This window comes from Mustela lutreola, chromosome 9 (assembly GCF_030435805.1).
Source record: "Mustela lutreola isolate mMusLut2 chromosome 9, mMusLut2.pri, whole genome shotgun sequence".
NCBI lineage: Eukaryota > Metazoa > Chordata > Mammalia > Carnivora > Mustelidae > Mustela > Mustela lutreola.
The window spans coordinates 59,465,397-59,482,100 of record NC_081298.1 but is presented as its reverse complement, the minus strand read 5'-3'; the positions used below and the strand labels follow the sequence as shown (position 1 = coordinate 59,482,100).

At 48.6% G+C, this 16,704-nt stretch overlaps 1 protein-coding gene across 4 annotated transcripts in view; it reads right to left on the bottom strand.

Annotated features, from left to right (window-relative positions):
• Window positions 1-16,704, bottom strand: part of UXS1 (UDP-glucuronate decarboxylase 1) — an 89,480-nt gene that overhangs the window by 15,734 nt on the left and 57,042 nt on the right. For all 4 annotated transcript variants that reach the window (XM_059134312.1, XM_059134313.1, XM_059134315.1 and 1 more), the window contains 4 exons: window positions 16,140-16,244; window positions 13,153-13,212; window positions 10,217-10,338; window positions 827-946 (listed from right to left, as the gene is read on the bottom strand). In XM_059134312.1, the coding sequence (XP_058990295.1) occupies window positions 827-946; window positions 10,217-10,338; window positions 13,153-13,212; window positions 16,140-16,244 (407 nt within the window). The remainder of the gene's footprint in view (window positions 1-826; window positions 947-10,216; window positions 10,339-13,152; window positions 13,213-16,139; window positions 16,245-16,704) is intronic.

The following is a 16,704-nucleotide window of genomic DNA, read 5'->3' as shown; positions in this document are numbered from 1 at the left end:
GGTTTTTAGAGTAACAAGATGGGAACAAGTATATGGATGCCAGCCCAACACTAAGCCCAAGAGGACACAGAGCCCAGAGGGCTGCAAGAGGACGCGGAGGCAGACGGGAGGAGGAGGAACGAGAAAAGCAAGAGAACAGAGGAGCTGGAGGAGGAGAGGAAGAGAGCAGCCAGAATGCGCAAAACCACAGAAAACCAACCAAACTGAATCAGCAAATCCTTCGTACAGCAGGAGGGGGCCACTCCTCCCCGAGGAGGGGACAGGGGATGGTGGGGACGTGTGTGGAATGGGCTGCCTACCCCAATGTACCTGAACCACTGACCCTAGACTATCAAGGTCCAGAACCTGGGCTCCAGAAGGCTCCGAGGTTGACTGTGACCAGCAGAGGGCATGCTTCTGGGCATCACCAAGAAAACCACCAAACCCTGCCCCTGACACGGCATTTCTCAGCAACCTGAGGGGTTACCGAGGATACACCTGGCCCTGGCTGCAGCTCATGGGCCAGGAGAACATCTGGAAAGGTCTTTGCCAGCAGGCTGGTGTGAGCAGACGCACGATGAGGCCTGGTCTGCATGCACCAGGCTGCAGCCCACGCACTAGCAAGGCCACCAGGGCTCCGTTGCTCCTCTTCTGGATTCCAGCCCTGTGCCTTCCTCCTTGTCACTAAGGGAAGTGGGATGGACCCAAGGCAAATGGGCAACCTCAGGAAAGTAACTGCCCAAACCAAGAGGCACTGCTCCTTTGTCGCTTGCTGGCAGACAGCCAACTCTTTCTCTACCCCACCGACCCCACACCCCTCTACCTGTACTCTGAGGCTGGCACCTACCGTAAGCGGCTCTCCCTGCAGCGCCTGCAGGATGAAGTTGCTGACGACCCGGCCATCGTTCATGTGCATGCGTGGCCCAAAGGTGTTGAAGATCCTGGCCACACGCACTTCAACGCCTTCCTGGAACAGGAGAGGAGGGTGTGGGATGCATTCATTTCACCTCATGTTTCCAGCACCTGGACCGTAAATAAGTCTGAAAATGCCCTGCTTTTCACTCCCAGATGAGAGAGGCTCTCTGGCTGTGTCTATACAACACGTTCACTAACAAATCTGAGTATGGCACAGAGTTATACCAAACTCGAATGTGTCCCCGATTCCACGCCCATCCAGCCACCAGCAGAGAACCTGAGAGGCAGCAAACAGTACAAAGGAAAGAAATGTTTGCTGAACACTTTTTCCCCAGTAAATAAATATCTATTTCCCAAATAGGACCATGCCTTGCATACTCTTTTATAATCTTCTTCACGTGGTATTTTGCCCAAGTTTACCAGTCAACAGTGATTTTAAATGGCAATGAATGTTTAGTAGCTGATGCAAAGAAAAACAAGCAAGGTCTTCGTCCTGGAAAAGGAGGGACATACACGCATTCTTAAAGAGGAACACTGCCCTACACCCCCAATCTGTTCCAATGGGAAACAGACTTGTTTTAGTGAAAAACTAAAGACAATGCAGCGCCCCCTACAGGCTACTGGCTACGAGGCCCGGAGAGATGGGTGCCAACATTGAGAGCAGCTGTCTCTACGTGGTTGGATTATAGGTATTTATTTTCTTCTACGTGTTTTTTATATCTTTTTTTGTTACAATAAATATGCATTACTTTCGTATCAGGAAAAGTATATTTCAAAATATGTAATAAAAAAGTAGGCTTTTTAAACCCCCAAAGCCTTCTTGAAATTCTCTCATGCAATTGTTAATTTCACAGTCTGCTTCTTTATGAACCAAAAGTTTACACACTCAAGTTTTTATCACACTCCAAACTGGTAGACTTTCACAGCGTCCATGTGTCTGATCTGTTTCACCCATCAGACTACGGATGTGCATTTTCCAGGTGTCGAGGGCAGGCAGGATGGCAGGGTGAGGCCCAGGGGCTCGTGTGCTCTCCAGCCCCACTTCCCCTAGCTCCGCCGTACTGCACTTGGGAAAGGAGTGGTACTCCCATCACAGGGGCTCACAAAAAGCCAGTCCCTGCATAACCCTTGGCACGGGGCTTGTAGTGAGAAGCAGTGGTTGCTACTGTTGTCTCTACTCATCCAGAAAGTTTTCTTTTCTAATTCTACCGCTTCAGGTCTGGCACAGGCTGGGGTCTGAAGGACTCTCAATGAACAGGGCTGACTTAGCACAGACTCTTCCACCGGTGTAATGAGTGAGAGGTGACAAGGTACGTGTCTCAAGGACCCATGCGGCCTCCGTGTGGTTGGAGGCACCCGCTGGCCACCTCTGCCCCCAGAAGCCTCACCTCTGCCCCAGTTACTAGACAAACACGAGCAGTTTTTACGGGCACCGAGATCTGAAACGGTCGGGAAGCATGGATCTAGCATACAGTTAGCTCACTTCTAGAAACCAGACGGCTATATTTTTGCTGATGCCTCCCAGCACTGCATTATAATGCTCCTGAGAGCTATTCAGAGTTTTAGGATTAAGAAATGAACTATAATCCTAGGTCCAAGATTAAGTCAATTTGTTTCTCTGCCGGACTACTCAGAGAGTATTTCCAAAATGGGGGGTGGAGGCGAAAGCAGAGATACTGATCCCAACAGAAAAGAACTCAAAAAGTATCCACTTGCATTTCATTGTTAAGATGAAGAAAGAATTAGAAGTAGATGAATAGGGTGTTACTCCAGAAAAAGACTGGAAACCTCAACAAAGTTACAAGCGTCAAACCAACATGCCCAGCAGGAGGAAGCTCAACGAGCTATGCAAGGTTTGCAACCAATCAAATGCTTTCCTCCTCTGGACTTGTCTGTCCTCCAGAACCGCCTTCCAGAACATGGCCTCATAGAAGTTGCATTCTGCAGACATAAACTGGCCAGCATACATGGACTTAAGTTTGTTTTGGTTTTCCCATTTGAACTGTGAACTAGGTGTTATAGGACAACGTCTCAGGACCAGCACAGCTGCTGGGATAGCTGCCACGCTTTTCTGACCACTCCAGCTCTCAAACTCAAATGAAATAAACATAAACCCAAGGCTCCCTCAACTTAAGACCTGCTCTCCTCTCACACTCTGGCATCTCCTAGAGTTTGTGTACTGCTTCATCAGGACACAAAGGCCACCCCCATTCAGCATGCACAGTTCAGCAGCCCTCATCCCCTGGGATCCTGCAGGGGCCCCAAGTAGGAGGACAGACCCGTCAGCAGATACTGGCACGGACGCTTATGGTGGCAGCCCAGTGGGTGTTCACATCCACACTTTGGAGGAAAGTATAATGACTCCCCATCTCAGGCCTGAAGAAAGGGTCAATGTCTGACCAAAGCCTGCTTACCTGAACAAAAACCCAGTAGGTGCCCAATAGGCGGTGATGTCTCCTCAGGGAGACCCTCCTCTGCAGGACCAATGAGCAAACACATGCGCCAACTCTTTATCTCACAGTCAACGTTCCATCTGCTGGGGGAAGGGTCCTGCCAACTACCGGGCTGGTGCATCTGAGTTTCCACCATGGCACAAGACCAGGTCTCTGCACACACAACACTGATTCAAGAAAGGAACTGCTGGTCATTAAGAATGGCTGGTTTTTAAAAAAAAAAAAAAAAAAAAGAATGGCTGGGTTTGACTGTGTCCATGGTTCTGTCCCGGGTGGGAATCAGGAGTCATTCACTTATGATTCCAAGCACCAAGAAGTTTTTATGAAGCATCAGGATGACTCCTCCAAGTTTGAGGCACAGCAACATAGAACATACAACCAGAAGCAACTTCAGAGAAAACGATGCTCAGGGTGCCACTCCAGTGAGTGTATGTCAGCACACATGGGTAAAGAGCACATGGCTTGCCTGATAACTGGGCTTCAGAAATGGTGGCCAGGCTACAATATTATACAACTGAAGCTGGGTGAGCTGCCATCGGAAGGTCTCCTTCCCTATTTCTAGTGCCCAGAAACGGGGAGGGGTTCGGTAGGCAGGCCTGACTGATCAGCCGACAGTAACCCAAGAGACACAGTGATGTTTGGAACAAAGACTCCTCCCTCCGCAGACCTCTCCAGAGGACAGAAATGTCGCCAGCAAGGATCCAATGGGCTACCCTCAAAAGCTCGCTTTCAAGTGCAATCACTCCTTGGCCAGCACTGTCTCAAGCCACTGGACAACATAGAATGATCCCAGTCCCTGTCTTCACTATGGCAGGTGCAGGAAAATGGAACACAGGGGCCTCGCGTCGGGAGGGAGCAAGTGCTGACTGTCACCCCCTCTGTGGTGTGGGCAGCCTGCCCTGAAGGGGATACCTAAGGCAGGGATGGGGTCAGAGAAATAACCAAAAGCACTCCCAGGTCCAACAGGACTAACTTGGTGATGCTTCCATAATCTTCCCCACGCACTGGGACAAGGGCACACATCGCAAATGAGACCGTGAACACCGAACCATGTAATTCCCACATGGCCTCTCCTAAATGCATCCTAATGGGATCTGCTCCCTCCCTGGGGAAAGGTCAGAGGCCACTACAGAACACAGAGCAATCTTGCTGAGCATGATTCTCCAAGGTGCTAAAAAGCTGTAATCCACTCTCGGTGGTGGCACAGGGACAAGGCCATACCAGGTCAGGGGACAGCAGTTATGTGTCCATCTGGCAATCTCCCTCAACAACCCTGGTTTGGTCTTAACAATCAGTCCAGAGTGTTCGCCACATGGCAGGCTAGGCCAACACTCACACCAGGGCCAAGAGAGGTCAAGTACTACTCTACCAGTTTCTAGGCGTGGAGGGCAGGTGCTCAGTGAGCAAGCGGCAGAACTGGCAAACAAGGCGACTCTGGGACGTCACCCCAACCTTCAAACATTTGACTGGAGAGCTGCTTGTTGAATATCTATTTTTTGAACTAAAATAAGCATACCAATTATTTAATTTTTCAAAGTATTCTGATGCCAGGAGCACCTGGGTATCTCAGTAGGTTAAGTTACTGCCTTCAGCTCAGGTCATAATCTCAAGGTCCTGGGATCGAGCCCAGCATTGGGCTCTCGGCTCAGTAGGGAGCCTGCTTCCCCCTCTCTCTCTCTGCCTGCCTCTCTGCCCACTTGTGATCTCACTCTGTCAAATAAATAAAATTTTTTTTAAAAAAGTATTCTGATGCTGGAAGATAAAACAAAACCCTTGAGACCCCCAAAGTAGATGATTTCTGAGTTTTCTGGCTTTCTGCTCTGCTAGTCTACGGTTTTATGAAGGGTGGCTTGTTTTGCAGACCCATCCCCGTGGGTGGGCCACAGATCCCAGACAGTCCTACTCATGCAGGGCCAGGAGCTCACATGCACACCAACCACCGAACACAGCATGCAGACAAGTCCCTACATTTATACAAGTGCTGCATCCAAGGGCACAGAGAAAGTGCACTTTAATTGCTCCCTGGAAAGTTCAAAGGACAGGTTTCTCCTGGTATCCGAAAGTCACACGTTCCTATGAAACCCTTCAGAAGCAGGAATGATATATAAAGAAGCAATCACCATCAGCTTCTATGGAAAAAATTTTGAGCTTTCCCAGACCCCCAGAATAGCCTCTCTTAGGGCTTTTCTGATACTACAGACACATCTTGCTAACATGAACAGCATCAGTCCAGATTATGCTCAGATGCTCACAGACACGCAGGTCAGAGCTCTGACACCAGGCACGATGCTGAGTGGGGCTCCCAGGGATGCGGCACAGGGTGTCACCACCTTGGTAACGGCTCACTGCAAAACAAACTTTGAACACATATTTTTGTAAAGGTGACAATCCTCTTTGGTTCCGTCGCATTCCATTCCCTGGAAGACTCACGGGACCTTCTCTTTCTGTGAAGGACGTGTTTGGAAACGTGTATGTGGGACAGATTTTTCTGGGAAATCCAGTTCTATTTCAAATACGTTAGGGTATTTCCATACATGAAAATGAACTCAGAATTCCGAGAATCCTTTGGAAAAGGGAAAATCTTCCTTTAGATCTTCAGAAAAGTTTTTTAGAAACAGATCTTTAAAATCTTTAGAAAAAGATCGTTCATACCTCTTTTCTTGACTACATTCTCAAACCTTATACACTGCATTTATTCAGAGTAAGATAAAAACCGCATACCATATGCAGTCTTCACAATGAAGTGACAACTTACACTTACGAAAGATGTGTCATGTATAAAAAAGAGCTAAAGTTATTAAAATAACTAATTAAAAATATGCAAAGGTTGATGGTTTCCCATTCTCGCTGGTCATTCTTTTTTTTTTTTTTTTTCATTTGCTTCCAGACACACAGCCTAAATTGTACACCCAAAGCCTTGAATCTATCCTGCTATCCCTAAAGGCTGAATATTCTAATTATGAACAGAGCATGTCACAACACCGCTCCCCGCTAGCTACCCACACTGTTCTAAGAAGCAGCTGGCAATTTCCGAGTAAACCTGTGTGGACTACTGGCTCTGGGTGTCCTCACTGCCCACAGTCCTTCAGAGGAGCACCAATGTCCTTGGACTTGCAGCTGCATCTTCTCTAGCTGAACCAAGCTTCCTCACCTGCAATGCCCCACCAGGGCCACTGGCAGCTAGGCAGCCAGGTGGGGGTTCAAACTGCACTTACTAGCTGAGGAGCTCAACACAAGTTTTGCAGCTACTTTCCCACCACCTTAAAGGGGTCATGAGAATGAGGTGAGGTTCAACAGATTTGCCCTATAGGCTGAGCCCTAACAGAGGCCAGTACCCCATGGGCACTCCTTGCCCACAGGGTCCGGGTCCTCTGCAGCACCTACTGCAGCCCAGCACGGCACAGCCTCCAGACTGCAGGGCACCCTGCTGAGCGCTCAGAGTCCAGAAGAGCTACATCCACTAAAATGAGAGAAGCAAGGTTAGAGTTCTGAAAATCAGGCACTTTCCGGTGGGAACCCCAAAGAGGGTCTGATTTGCCACATACCAGGCCATTCCCAAAGAGGCCAACCCTGACCACCCCCCAACCAGGCCACACCCAAAGGGCCGACATTGACTCCCCAACACCAAGCCACACTCAAAGGCCAACACAGACTCCCCAAGACCAAGCCACACCCAAAGGGCCAACCCTGACCCCCCAAGACCAGGCCACACCCAGAAGGCCAACCCTTAATCACCCTAAGGCTAGGTCACTCCCAGAGGGCCAACCCCATGTGGGCAGGAGGTGCTCGACCCACTCTTTCTGACAGCTAAGACAAAATCCTGAGTAAAAGATTTGTTTTAATGATGTAAATGTTTACATTCTCACAATCTTCACAGGGTGGTGTTTATTTTCCTTTGTTTTGTCCTTATTTTCATCTCCAGATAGGATTATGGGTAACAACTTCTCTTCCTTCCTACGCATGTGTGTTTTCTTACTGTCTGTTCCTGCCACAGAGCAGGAACGCAAACACCTCTCAACCACAGGAAATGCAGCCATGTTTTTTTCCACCTCCTCACCAAGGATCCAGCCTAAGACAGAGAGAGGATCCCAAAGGGGCCTGGTCTTGGACCCAGGGCTTTCCCTATAAGGGAGCATAGTACTTGTAACACAAATACTAGGGGAGGGACAGTGGGAAGCCCGTGCTGCGCCTTCCTCACAGACCTCTTTAGAGCTGTGATTCAGGCAAGGTCCCAGTGACCTCTGTCCCAGCCCACCACCCTTGACCATGTTGTCCCCACAGAGACATAACCTCCACCTGTCTGCTGGGCCACCACCAGAACTAGAAATGATCTGGTCCCTCCCTGACCTAATGGCCATGTCGAAGGAGCAGGAGCAGTGCTACTGCATCACATCAGGTCAGAAGTACCAACTCACCATGAGGGGCAGGTGGCATTTCCGGACAGCAGTGACCAGAACACTCCCCCAGGCAGACACGAGTCCCTGGGCAGGTGTGCTGAGCAGTGTGATGAGACTGGATGGATCTACAGATAGCAGGTGCTATCAGCCTAGACCCCAAGCTCCTCAAAAAGCACAGAGCCCTGCTTCCCCAAGGCTTTCTCAGACCTAGGACCATCCATACACTTCTCCCACATTCAGAGCCCTCAGTGTCCCAGGAAGAACCCAATACTGACTTGACCACCCTCTGACTCTCCCATCCACGCAACAGTCGTCTGTTCGGGCCTCCTGTATGTGAAGCACATGCCAGACATTCCACAGCAGAGGCAGTAGTCCGGGGAGTGACTGTCCTTCCCAAGGACAGCCCCTGCTATGCAGGGACACCCTTGTGTCGGCACTCTTATCAGGGACACATAGGCACACACCAACTGTATACACAGGAGCTTCTAATGGGAACATGACTTTATAGTTTTCCGGCCAATGCTGCCTCTGCCATTAACCTCCCAAGACCTCTGTGGGCAGAAAGGTAAATGCCGACAGATCCAGATTTTTCGAGATGCTATATTCCTGAGCTCATGAGCCAGCTGACGTGTGCAGATGCAGCGCTGGTCTGTGTTTGAAAAAAGCACCCTGGCTAGTGCCCGGGTGTGTAGCACAGTTCTTGGCATACAGTCAGTGCTCAATAAATGTTGGCTCTACTATTACTAAATACTACGATTACTGTGAGCACCTACCCTGAGGAAGGAGGTGTTCTCCAGAGACTCACTAAATAAAAACTAAGAGATCGGGCACCTGGATGGCTCAGTGGGTTAAGCCGTTGCCTTCGGCTCAGGTCATGATCTCGGGGTCCTGGGATCGAGTCCCGCATCGGGCTCTCTGCTCAGCAGGGAACCTGCTTCCCTCTCTCTCTCTCTGCCTGCCTCTCTGTCTACTTGTGATCTCTCTCTGTCAAATAAATAAATAAAATCTTAAAAAAACAAAAAACAAACCAAAAAAAACCCCTAAGAGATCAATTAAAATGTCCTATTTGCCCACCAGCTTTACCCTATATAAAAACTAAGAAATACCACAAGACTGAAAGCACAAGTACACAGTTGAGAAGCACAACAGTCTTCAAACCTATTCTGTAGTAAAATGCAACACGTGCCCCCTTCAAGCCTTCAGGTTAGTTTTCTCAAGCACCAACATATCCAAAGGCTGATCTCCACATCTCAGAGACCTTCTCAAACTGTGGCATCAAGTATTCTGGGCTCAAGACTGATAAAGCAATGTCCTTCCAGAGCTCATTTATGCCTCTTAAAATAAATAGATAATAACAAGCCGGTGGCCCAAAGTAGCTTAGAAAGCAATTAGTGTTTCCTCTGGCTAAGAGAGAAGACAGAATAAATAAACACCTCCACTGGCACAGTATCCTGTGTCTCTAATGTTGGTATTTCATTAAAAATATGAGGAAAAAAGCTCCCAACAACTCTCTTCTGAGAAAAAAAAAAAGACGTTCAGGGACTCTCAGTGGCAGGCACATTGACATGCCTCTTCCGTCATGCAAAACACAGGGCTGTCTGAATCTGAGCTCACCTGCACGCAGGACCCTCGGCCTCAGAATGCTGCTCCCAGGGACAGACATCCAAATCTCCAGGTTCTAGGAGCACAGGCCACACCAGCTGACTCCAGTCCGCAATGATTTGACCCCATGCCCCTCCCTCCCCCAACCAGAGGGCACGTCCAAAAGCTGGTCCAAGCTCAGGGACGGTGACCGAAAAAAAAAGACAGGCTAGTCTGGGCCTTCGCCTGCAGTCACAGTGCTGTGACAGAAGGGTCACAGGTCCAAGGCACATGGAGGCAGAGCCAGGGTGCCTGACACTCCACCTCTTCTCAGTCTTGTGGGCTCCTTCTGCTACAGCATGTGGGTGAGCAGATCCGCAACATGACATCATCCATGGGAGAAGCCCCCCCGGTGTGGGAATATACAATTAAGAAATCAGGAAACAGTAGTAAATAACTATAAATAATCCCTAGAAAGATTCAAATTAAAGAAATCACAAATTCATTTTTATATCTATTAAATAAGTCCAAAAAAAAGTAAAAAATAATAATAACAATAATAAAGTTCACTGATTTGGAGGCTTCAGGAAAACAGAAGCATTAACTGCTGGTGGGCAAGCAGGCAATAGAGAAATGTACCTTCAGAGCCATGCAACAGCACTCCTAACTGAAACATTTATCTCCACGGGAGATTGTTTTTTAAAAAGGACATACACAGGAAAAGCTGTTGACAACACTACTCATTTACAAAAGTGGGAAACTAAGCTTCCCCAGTCACCACTGTCAGGCGGACTTAATCACGGCATTTCATTGCCATATCGCCGCTCTGAGTTTGATGGAACAGGTGTTCTGCGCATCTACACCCCAAACCCCCAGAACCCAGTGCAATACCTGCTTCATGTAGGCATAGCACATGGTCTCAGCAACGCGCTTCCCTTCATCGTAGCAGGCTCGGGGTCCTATTGGATTCACGTGGCCCCAGTAATCTTCACTCTGAGGGTGGACTTCAGGATCTAGGAGTATGGAAAAGTCTGTGTTCATCAGGTTCATATGCATTCTCAACGATGAATACTTATGATGCTCAAGATTGTTCCAGAAAGACCAAGGTAAACATTTACCTATCAGTGTGGGACAGTCCATTCTCCCAAGTTCCAGAGTGACATGCTGCTCTTACCTCTCATATTAACTAAGGATGGTGTTTTACATGGAAAAAAAAAAAAAAATTAAAAGACCAAGGTCTCGGGGTGCCTGGGTGGCTCAGTGGGTTAATCCTCTGCCTTCGGCTCAGGTCATGATCCCAGGGTCCTGGGATCGAGCCCCGCATCGGGCTCTCTGCTCAGTGGGGAGCCTGCTTCCTCCTCTCTCTCTGCTTGTGATCTCTATCTCCCTCTGGTCAAATAAATAAATAAAATTAAAAAAAAAAATTTAAAAGACCAAGGTTTCTCAAATTCCAGCTTCTCCTCTTGTTAACACTTAACAAGACTATAATTAAATGTAATATATGTGAAGAGATATATGGTTCCACTTTATATTTATAAAATACATAATTATAGTAAAGCATTGTACTTACTGAAATGATTTTACGAGCATCTCTGCAGAACACAAGAACTTTCCCATGTGCCAACAACCCAAGAACAAACTTGAGAGGCTCACTAAGAACCTCAGTGAGATGATTAGTGTCTTGGTCAATGTAGGTAGAAGGACAGAGTGCCGTGAGGGCTGCTTGTTTCTTTAGCATACATTTTATATTTCCCAATTCCTGTCTTTCGGGTGTGTAAATCAATCCCATTTTACAATGTGCCAAGGGAACAGACTATTTAAAGAAACCGAGTAACAAATTCTTTTGTAACGCAAGTATATTTTTGGAATGTGAATTAAAACCTAACGTATATGGTACATACGGCCACACTTAAAATGTATAAATCTTTGCCAAGAAATCTGGACAATGTACAGGGACTCTATATGATACATTCAGTTCTTACTTATCTTAAAGCCAAAATCTGACTACAGCTCATGGGGACAACAGGACCCACGCAGGACAGAGAAGTGAACACACAGGTGCCTGAGCCAGCCGGCCCCCTTCAGGAGGCTGGCAGCCCTCTGCAGTGTGACAACATCAAGGCACAGATTCTGACCTCTTGAGCGGCTGCTATGGTTTAGAATTCTCTTAAGAAGGAGGCATAGTTTTTCTGCAGGATCAGGGGGAGGATCCATGGGGAATATTTCCCAAGAGAAGAAAACCAGTGACTTAATTTCACACAGATATAACAGATGATGAAGAGCAGACCTTTTCTGGGGATTTCTGACAAGAACTGGGCCTTCTAGACTCCAAAGAGACCATCCTAAATTTAGCAAATGGCAAGAAACAGAAGATCAGCCACACCCCTGCCTCTGCCCCTCAATGGGCACGCCCAGGCTGAGGTGTCCAGATGCTCAAGTTCAAGAGATGGTTTTATAAAGTCCCCACATTGTCATTATAAAAGATCTGGAGTCAAAATTGACTTCCAATTTCTCAGCATGTTGTGAGGCTAACCCACCAAGCCCCCATTCCACGATGCGTCCGTTTACTGCACTGATCAAACCCCAGAGTCGGCCAGTTACACCCTGGGGTCATTTAAGAACCTTAAGGAACACAAAGTGTCATCAAATACGCAGATAATAAATAAGGAAGAAAGCTGGGCATGGAAAAACACGTGACTGTGTCCTCTTGGACCAATAAGAGGAGTACCTTCATATTTCAGACATTTAAAAAGCTTCAGTCCTTTGAACTCTATCAACACCACTCCTCTTGTGACACAGGAAGCAAAGGGGAAACCTCCCATGCTCTATAAAGGGAAACACACCAATCCCTTGGGAAGGCTGGCTCTGGGAAGGACAGGAAGGGGGAAGGCAAGTCCACTCAATGCCTGTTCCAAAAGCAACAAGGCGAACAGGTTGGCGGCGGCTGCTTTTAACTGCCCAGATTTCAAAGTGGATGATGCTGCCGCTTTTCACGGGGATTACAAAGACTAGACCTGCACTTAGCAGAATTTCTGTTGCTATAATTTTTTTTCACTTGATTTCCTTATTTAAAAAAACACCACCACACATCTCTTGCTATTTTGTCCCGACTTCCTCACTTCTCCACCCAGAATAATGATGCGTAGCAGACGAATTACACCACGTCAGAGTCCAGCTTTCCCTGCGTCAACTGAGCAGATCTCCATGATGCTGCAGTAGCTGGTCTGGAGCCGAATAGAAATCAACGTGAACTGCACCGCAGCCCTCGCCCGGTCCGAATGCTGGGCACCTTCACAGGCCTCACGGCTGGGGAGGGGCTACAGGTTGGCAAAACACACTCAGGTGTTTTCTGGCACTACCTACTTAAGACTGTTCCAGAAATCACTATACAACAGGCAATCAGCACCTCTCTGTGTGCCAAGCGAGCGAAGGCCAACCTCGGAGATCTCGGTGGGGCAGGCTCACCACACCCACTCCTCACATCGAAGAACAGGGATCAGCTACACCCACTGGCAAAAGAAATCCCTGACCAATGATCTCTGGGGTCCTTTCAGAGCAGACTGGGAAAAATACTTCGGTGGGTTCATCCATGGTGGGGCCTTAATGGCCGGGGGACAGGATGGGGTCCTCTGAGAGTGTTCTTCCGCAGGAGGAAAAGGGGTTCAGTCCACTGAGAGCAGACATGGATGGCTGAGCTCGGAAGTCTCTCCACTGCCTTGTGCACATACAGGGAGAGCAGACAGGGCCTTCTTACAGTGGAAGCCTGGACTCATTTTTGCTTCCTTCTTCACCCAGAGCCAGTGCCCCTGTAGGGCCCCCCGACTCACCTCCATACACCTCCGAGGTAGAGGCCAGCAGCAGACGAGCACCGACTCGTTTGGCCAGTCCTACAGAAAGCAAAGATACAGTCAGAGAGGCTGTCAGCTTCGTGGAAACGAGGGGATGACACGGGCCTGCTCATTTTTGCAGCCAATTTATGCAATTTTTTAGTAGGAATCGTATCTAATCATTTGGGCACTGTGAACCATCCCCTCGTATTGCACCTACATTGGCACCAAAATAAAAACAAAAACAGTAAGAAAAACACAAATGAACCCTGAGAAGCACAGTATTTAGTCGGATAGCGTTAAGTGGAGGCAGGGCCAAAAATCAGTCTGTTAGTTTGGGAAGGTGTGGATTCAGGGTTACCACTGATAGGCAGAAGGCAAGGCCTTTTGCACCCTCACTTCTACTGCCCCCCTGCAAGTTGGTCTACCTGCCACTTCCTCCACAGGTCACCAGGCACCCGAGGGTGCCCGAGCCAGTCTCCTTACTCCCTGGCCCCTCTAGACTGTCCTCCTGCCTCCTTCGAGGCTCAGCGTCAGTAGCTCCTTCTCCAAAGCAAGTCTCCATGTTCCCGTGTCCAGCTTTGAACTGTGTCCTGTATGAGACCCCTGCAGGGAGAATAGGCTAGAACATCGTGCTCTATGGTGGTCTTGTAAGTATAGAAAGTCCTCCAGACACAAACTCCCAATGTTAAGCAGTTCCTCAGAGGCTCACAGCTGCCCTGAGTCAAAGAAACCCACTCACTGCCCTTTGCTTAACCCGGGGCCTCTCGAATGTACTCCCCCAGGGAGCGTGTGTGCACAGACATCACCAGACCGAGGGGCCAGCTGCGCTGCACACGGAGCTGCTCGTGTAAAGCTGGGCACGCATGCGCCCCCTGCAGACACTGCGAGGGGTGGTCGGCGACCTAGAAAGGCCCCACCGTGCAGGGCCCAGGGTGGTGGGTGTGGGAGCACCGGGTGAGGGAAGTAAGGAGCTGTGAAGACAGAAGACCAGCAACAGGAACAAGAGAATTGGGCTGCCGAGCAGTAAGGATCTGGAGATCATCTGTGCAAATGCCACAGTGCAGTGGAATAAAAAATGTTAGAGGAATGGAGAACAATATGCAATTTATAGGCTTTATAATTTATACCATGATGACAGGAATTTCAAAAGGAAGGGGCCCGAGCTGGGTTTTTTTTTTTTTCGGTAATAAACTTCTTAGATAACTACAGATTCATATGCAGTCATACAAAGCAATACAGAGGACCCTTTACCGCATACCCTTTACTGTGAACCGCTCCCCCAACAGTAAAAACCTGCAGAACTAGCGTATGGTATCACAAGCATGACAGTGACGCAGATACACTCAGGACAGAGACATCTCCATCACCACGAGGACGCCTTGGTGGGGGAGCCAGGGGAGCCCATGTGCGCTGCTGGAGTGCCCAGATGTTTATGCGGAGACCAAAGAAGTCTCAACCTGAAGAAGCTGAGCGCAGGCCCAGGGAAGGCCTAGGGAGCTGCAGAAGGGGAAGGGGCTCACCAGGAAGGGGCCGAGTGGGGTTCACTACATCTTGTCTCAAGTGCGAAATGATTAATCACAGCGTCTCTCCCCATTCAGGATATGAAGTTCTGCTTGGGTCTCTGCGGCCTAGCAACCGCCTCCGCGACCTCGGCTTCTGTCCCTGTTGTTCCTGAAAGGAGTTTACCCTTCCTTCCAGACTTCCGAGTCCAATCTCAGCCATGGCTCAAGGGGCTCTTCTGCCTGGAACTCTAACAGCGTTCCCTGGAAAGTCCCTTCCTCCTCCATGCCACTGGTGCCTGGACCCTATACCACCTCCTCCAGGAAATGCCAAGGCCAAGTTCCCTGGCAGAAGAGCCTGAGGATGATCCTTATCTGAAGACAGGACAGTGCCTCGGGCACGGGGATTGTTCCATGAATACCATCTTCTTAAACAGCCAGGGCTTCATGGCCTCTCCCCCATGGCATCTAGTTCAGGTAAGAAGGAGGCAGTTGGGGGAGCCAGAGAATGTGGGCAGGAGCAGGAGCCGGCGGAGGCAAGAATGGGCAGCAAGCAGCTTTCCTGACATCTTAGCTCTGAGCAGAAGTGGGACCCTGTTTCCTCTGGTGGCCAGGGCAGGTCGCAACAAAGAGGAGAACAAATGCCCTTTCTAGACTAGGGGAATGAATCATTTTACTTCATGCAGAGCCTGACCCCCCAGAATGTTTAGTCTGAGAGATCAAAAAACCAATCTCCGACTGCCCTTACAATCCCTTGTCTCCAGGCTTAAAATTTAGTGCTGTATTTTCCAAAATCCATTTATAGAAGCTCTTTTAAATGTTCCCATAATTAAATCCATCTCCACTTGACATTTTAAAAAGTGGTTCCTTTATTCTCCTTTGCAACTCATCAGACCCCTAGCTTTTGAGACCCGTGTCAAACTTCATATGTCTCTGATTTAAATATTAATAGGTATGGGTCACCACAGCTATAAATCTGAGGTGTGGTGTTTGTGAGCGCGCACGGGCGGCCACCTTTACGGTGTTCATGCGGTCACCTTTCGCCTTCAAAGTGAACCCCACAGTTCAGTCTAGACGCGGGGACTCAGCTTGGCCAGCCCCATCACGTCGGCTCGTCTTCTGCTCCTCCAGGAGCGCTCCTGACACCCCGGTGTGTGCAGTCCACAGTGGCCCAACCCTGGGTCAGAGTCGCCAGTGCCTCTTCCAGCCCAGAGGCCCACATACCATGTCACAGGGGAAAGAGAAGAAGGATGTGTGGTCACAGTGACCGGTGGTCACTCCCAGGGGATTTAACTGAGGCCATGCTGACCAGGTACTAGGATGACTGTGTCCCCTGGCTCATAAGGCACTCTGAAAGAGCATGGACAGGGGATGAGGAAGGGGTCTACAGACCAAGATCAAACTGACAGAATGTCAATGTCCTATGCGTGGAATTGTCTAGAACATCCCTAGCAAGCGCTGCAAAATGAGGAAAGGACAACTTACCTAGCATGTTTAGTGTCCCGATGGTATTGGTCTTCAGGGTCTTGATGGGGTTATACATGTAGTTTGGAGGGGAAGCTGGAGAGGCCAGGTGGTATATCTGGTCAACTAAAGGAGACAAGACCAGAAGTCTGTGATTTCCAAGGAAAACACTAAAAACATTCTGACTCTGAAGAATCGGGCTATACAACAGAGGCATTTCTATATTTTTCACTTAAGTTGTCATTGTTACTCTTTCATTCTTCATAAAAACGAATCTGCGTTTGTAATTAGAAGAATTTTAAACAAAGACAGAAAGTCTGTCTGGGCCTATTCTCTTCTGATCAGAGGCGATCTGATTACAGAGTTGACTGTTTCTGAGATCTGACCCAGGCACAGCATGAAAATAGGAAAGAAGACCGATTTTCTAGACACTGAATGAAGCACGACTATCTAAAGGAAACAAGGTTTTTAATGTGAAGCCAATCTGACATAAATATGCTTTAGTTGCTTGGTTCTCACATATTTTGTGTCCATAAAACCGGACCCTGAGATGACAGTTGGAGGGTTGTTTTTGTTTGTTTTCACT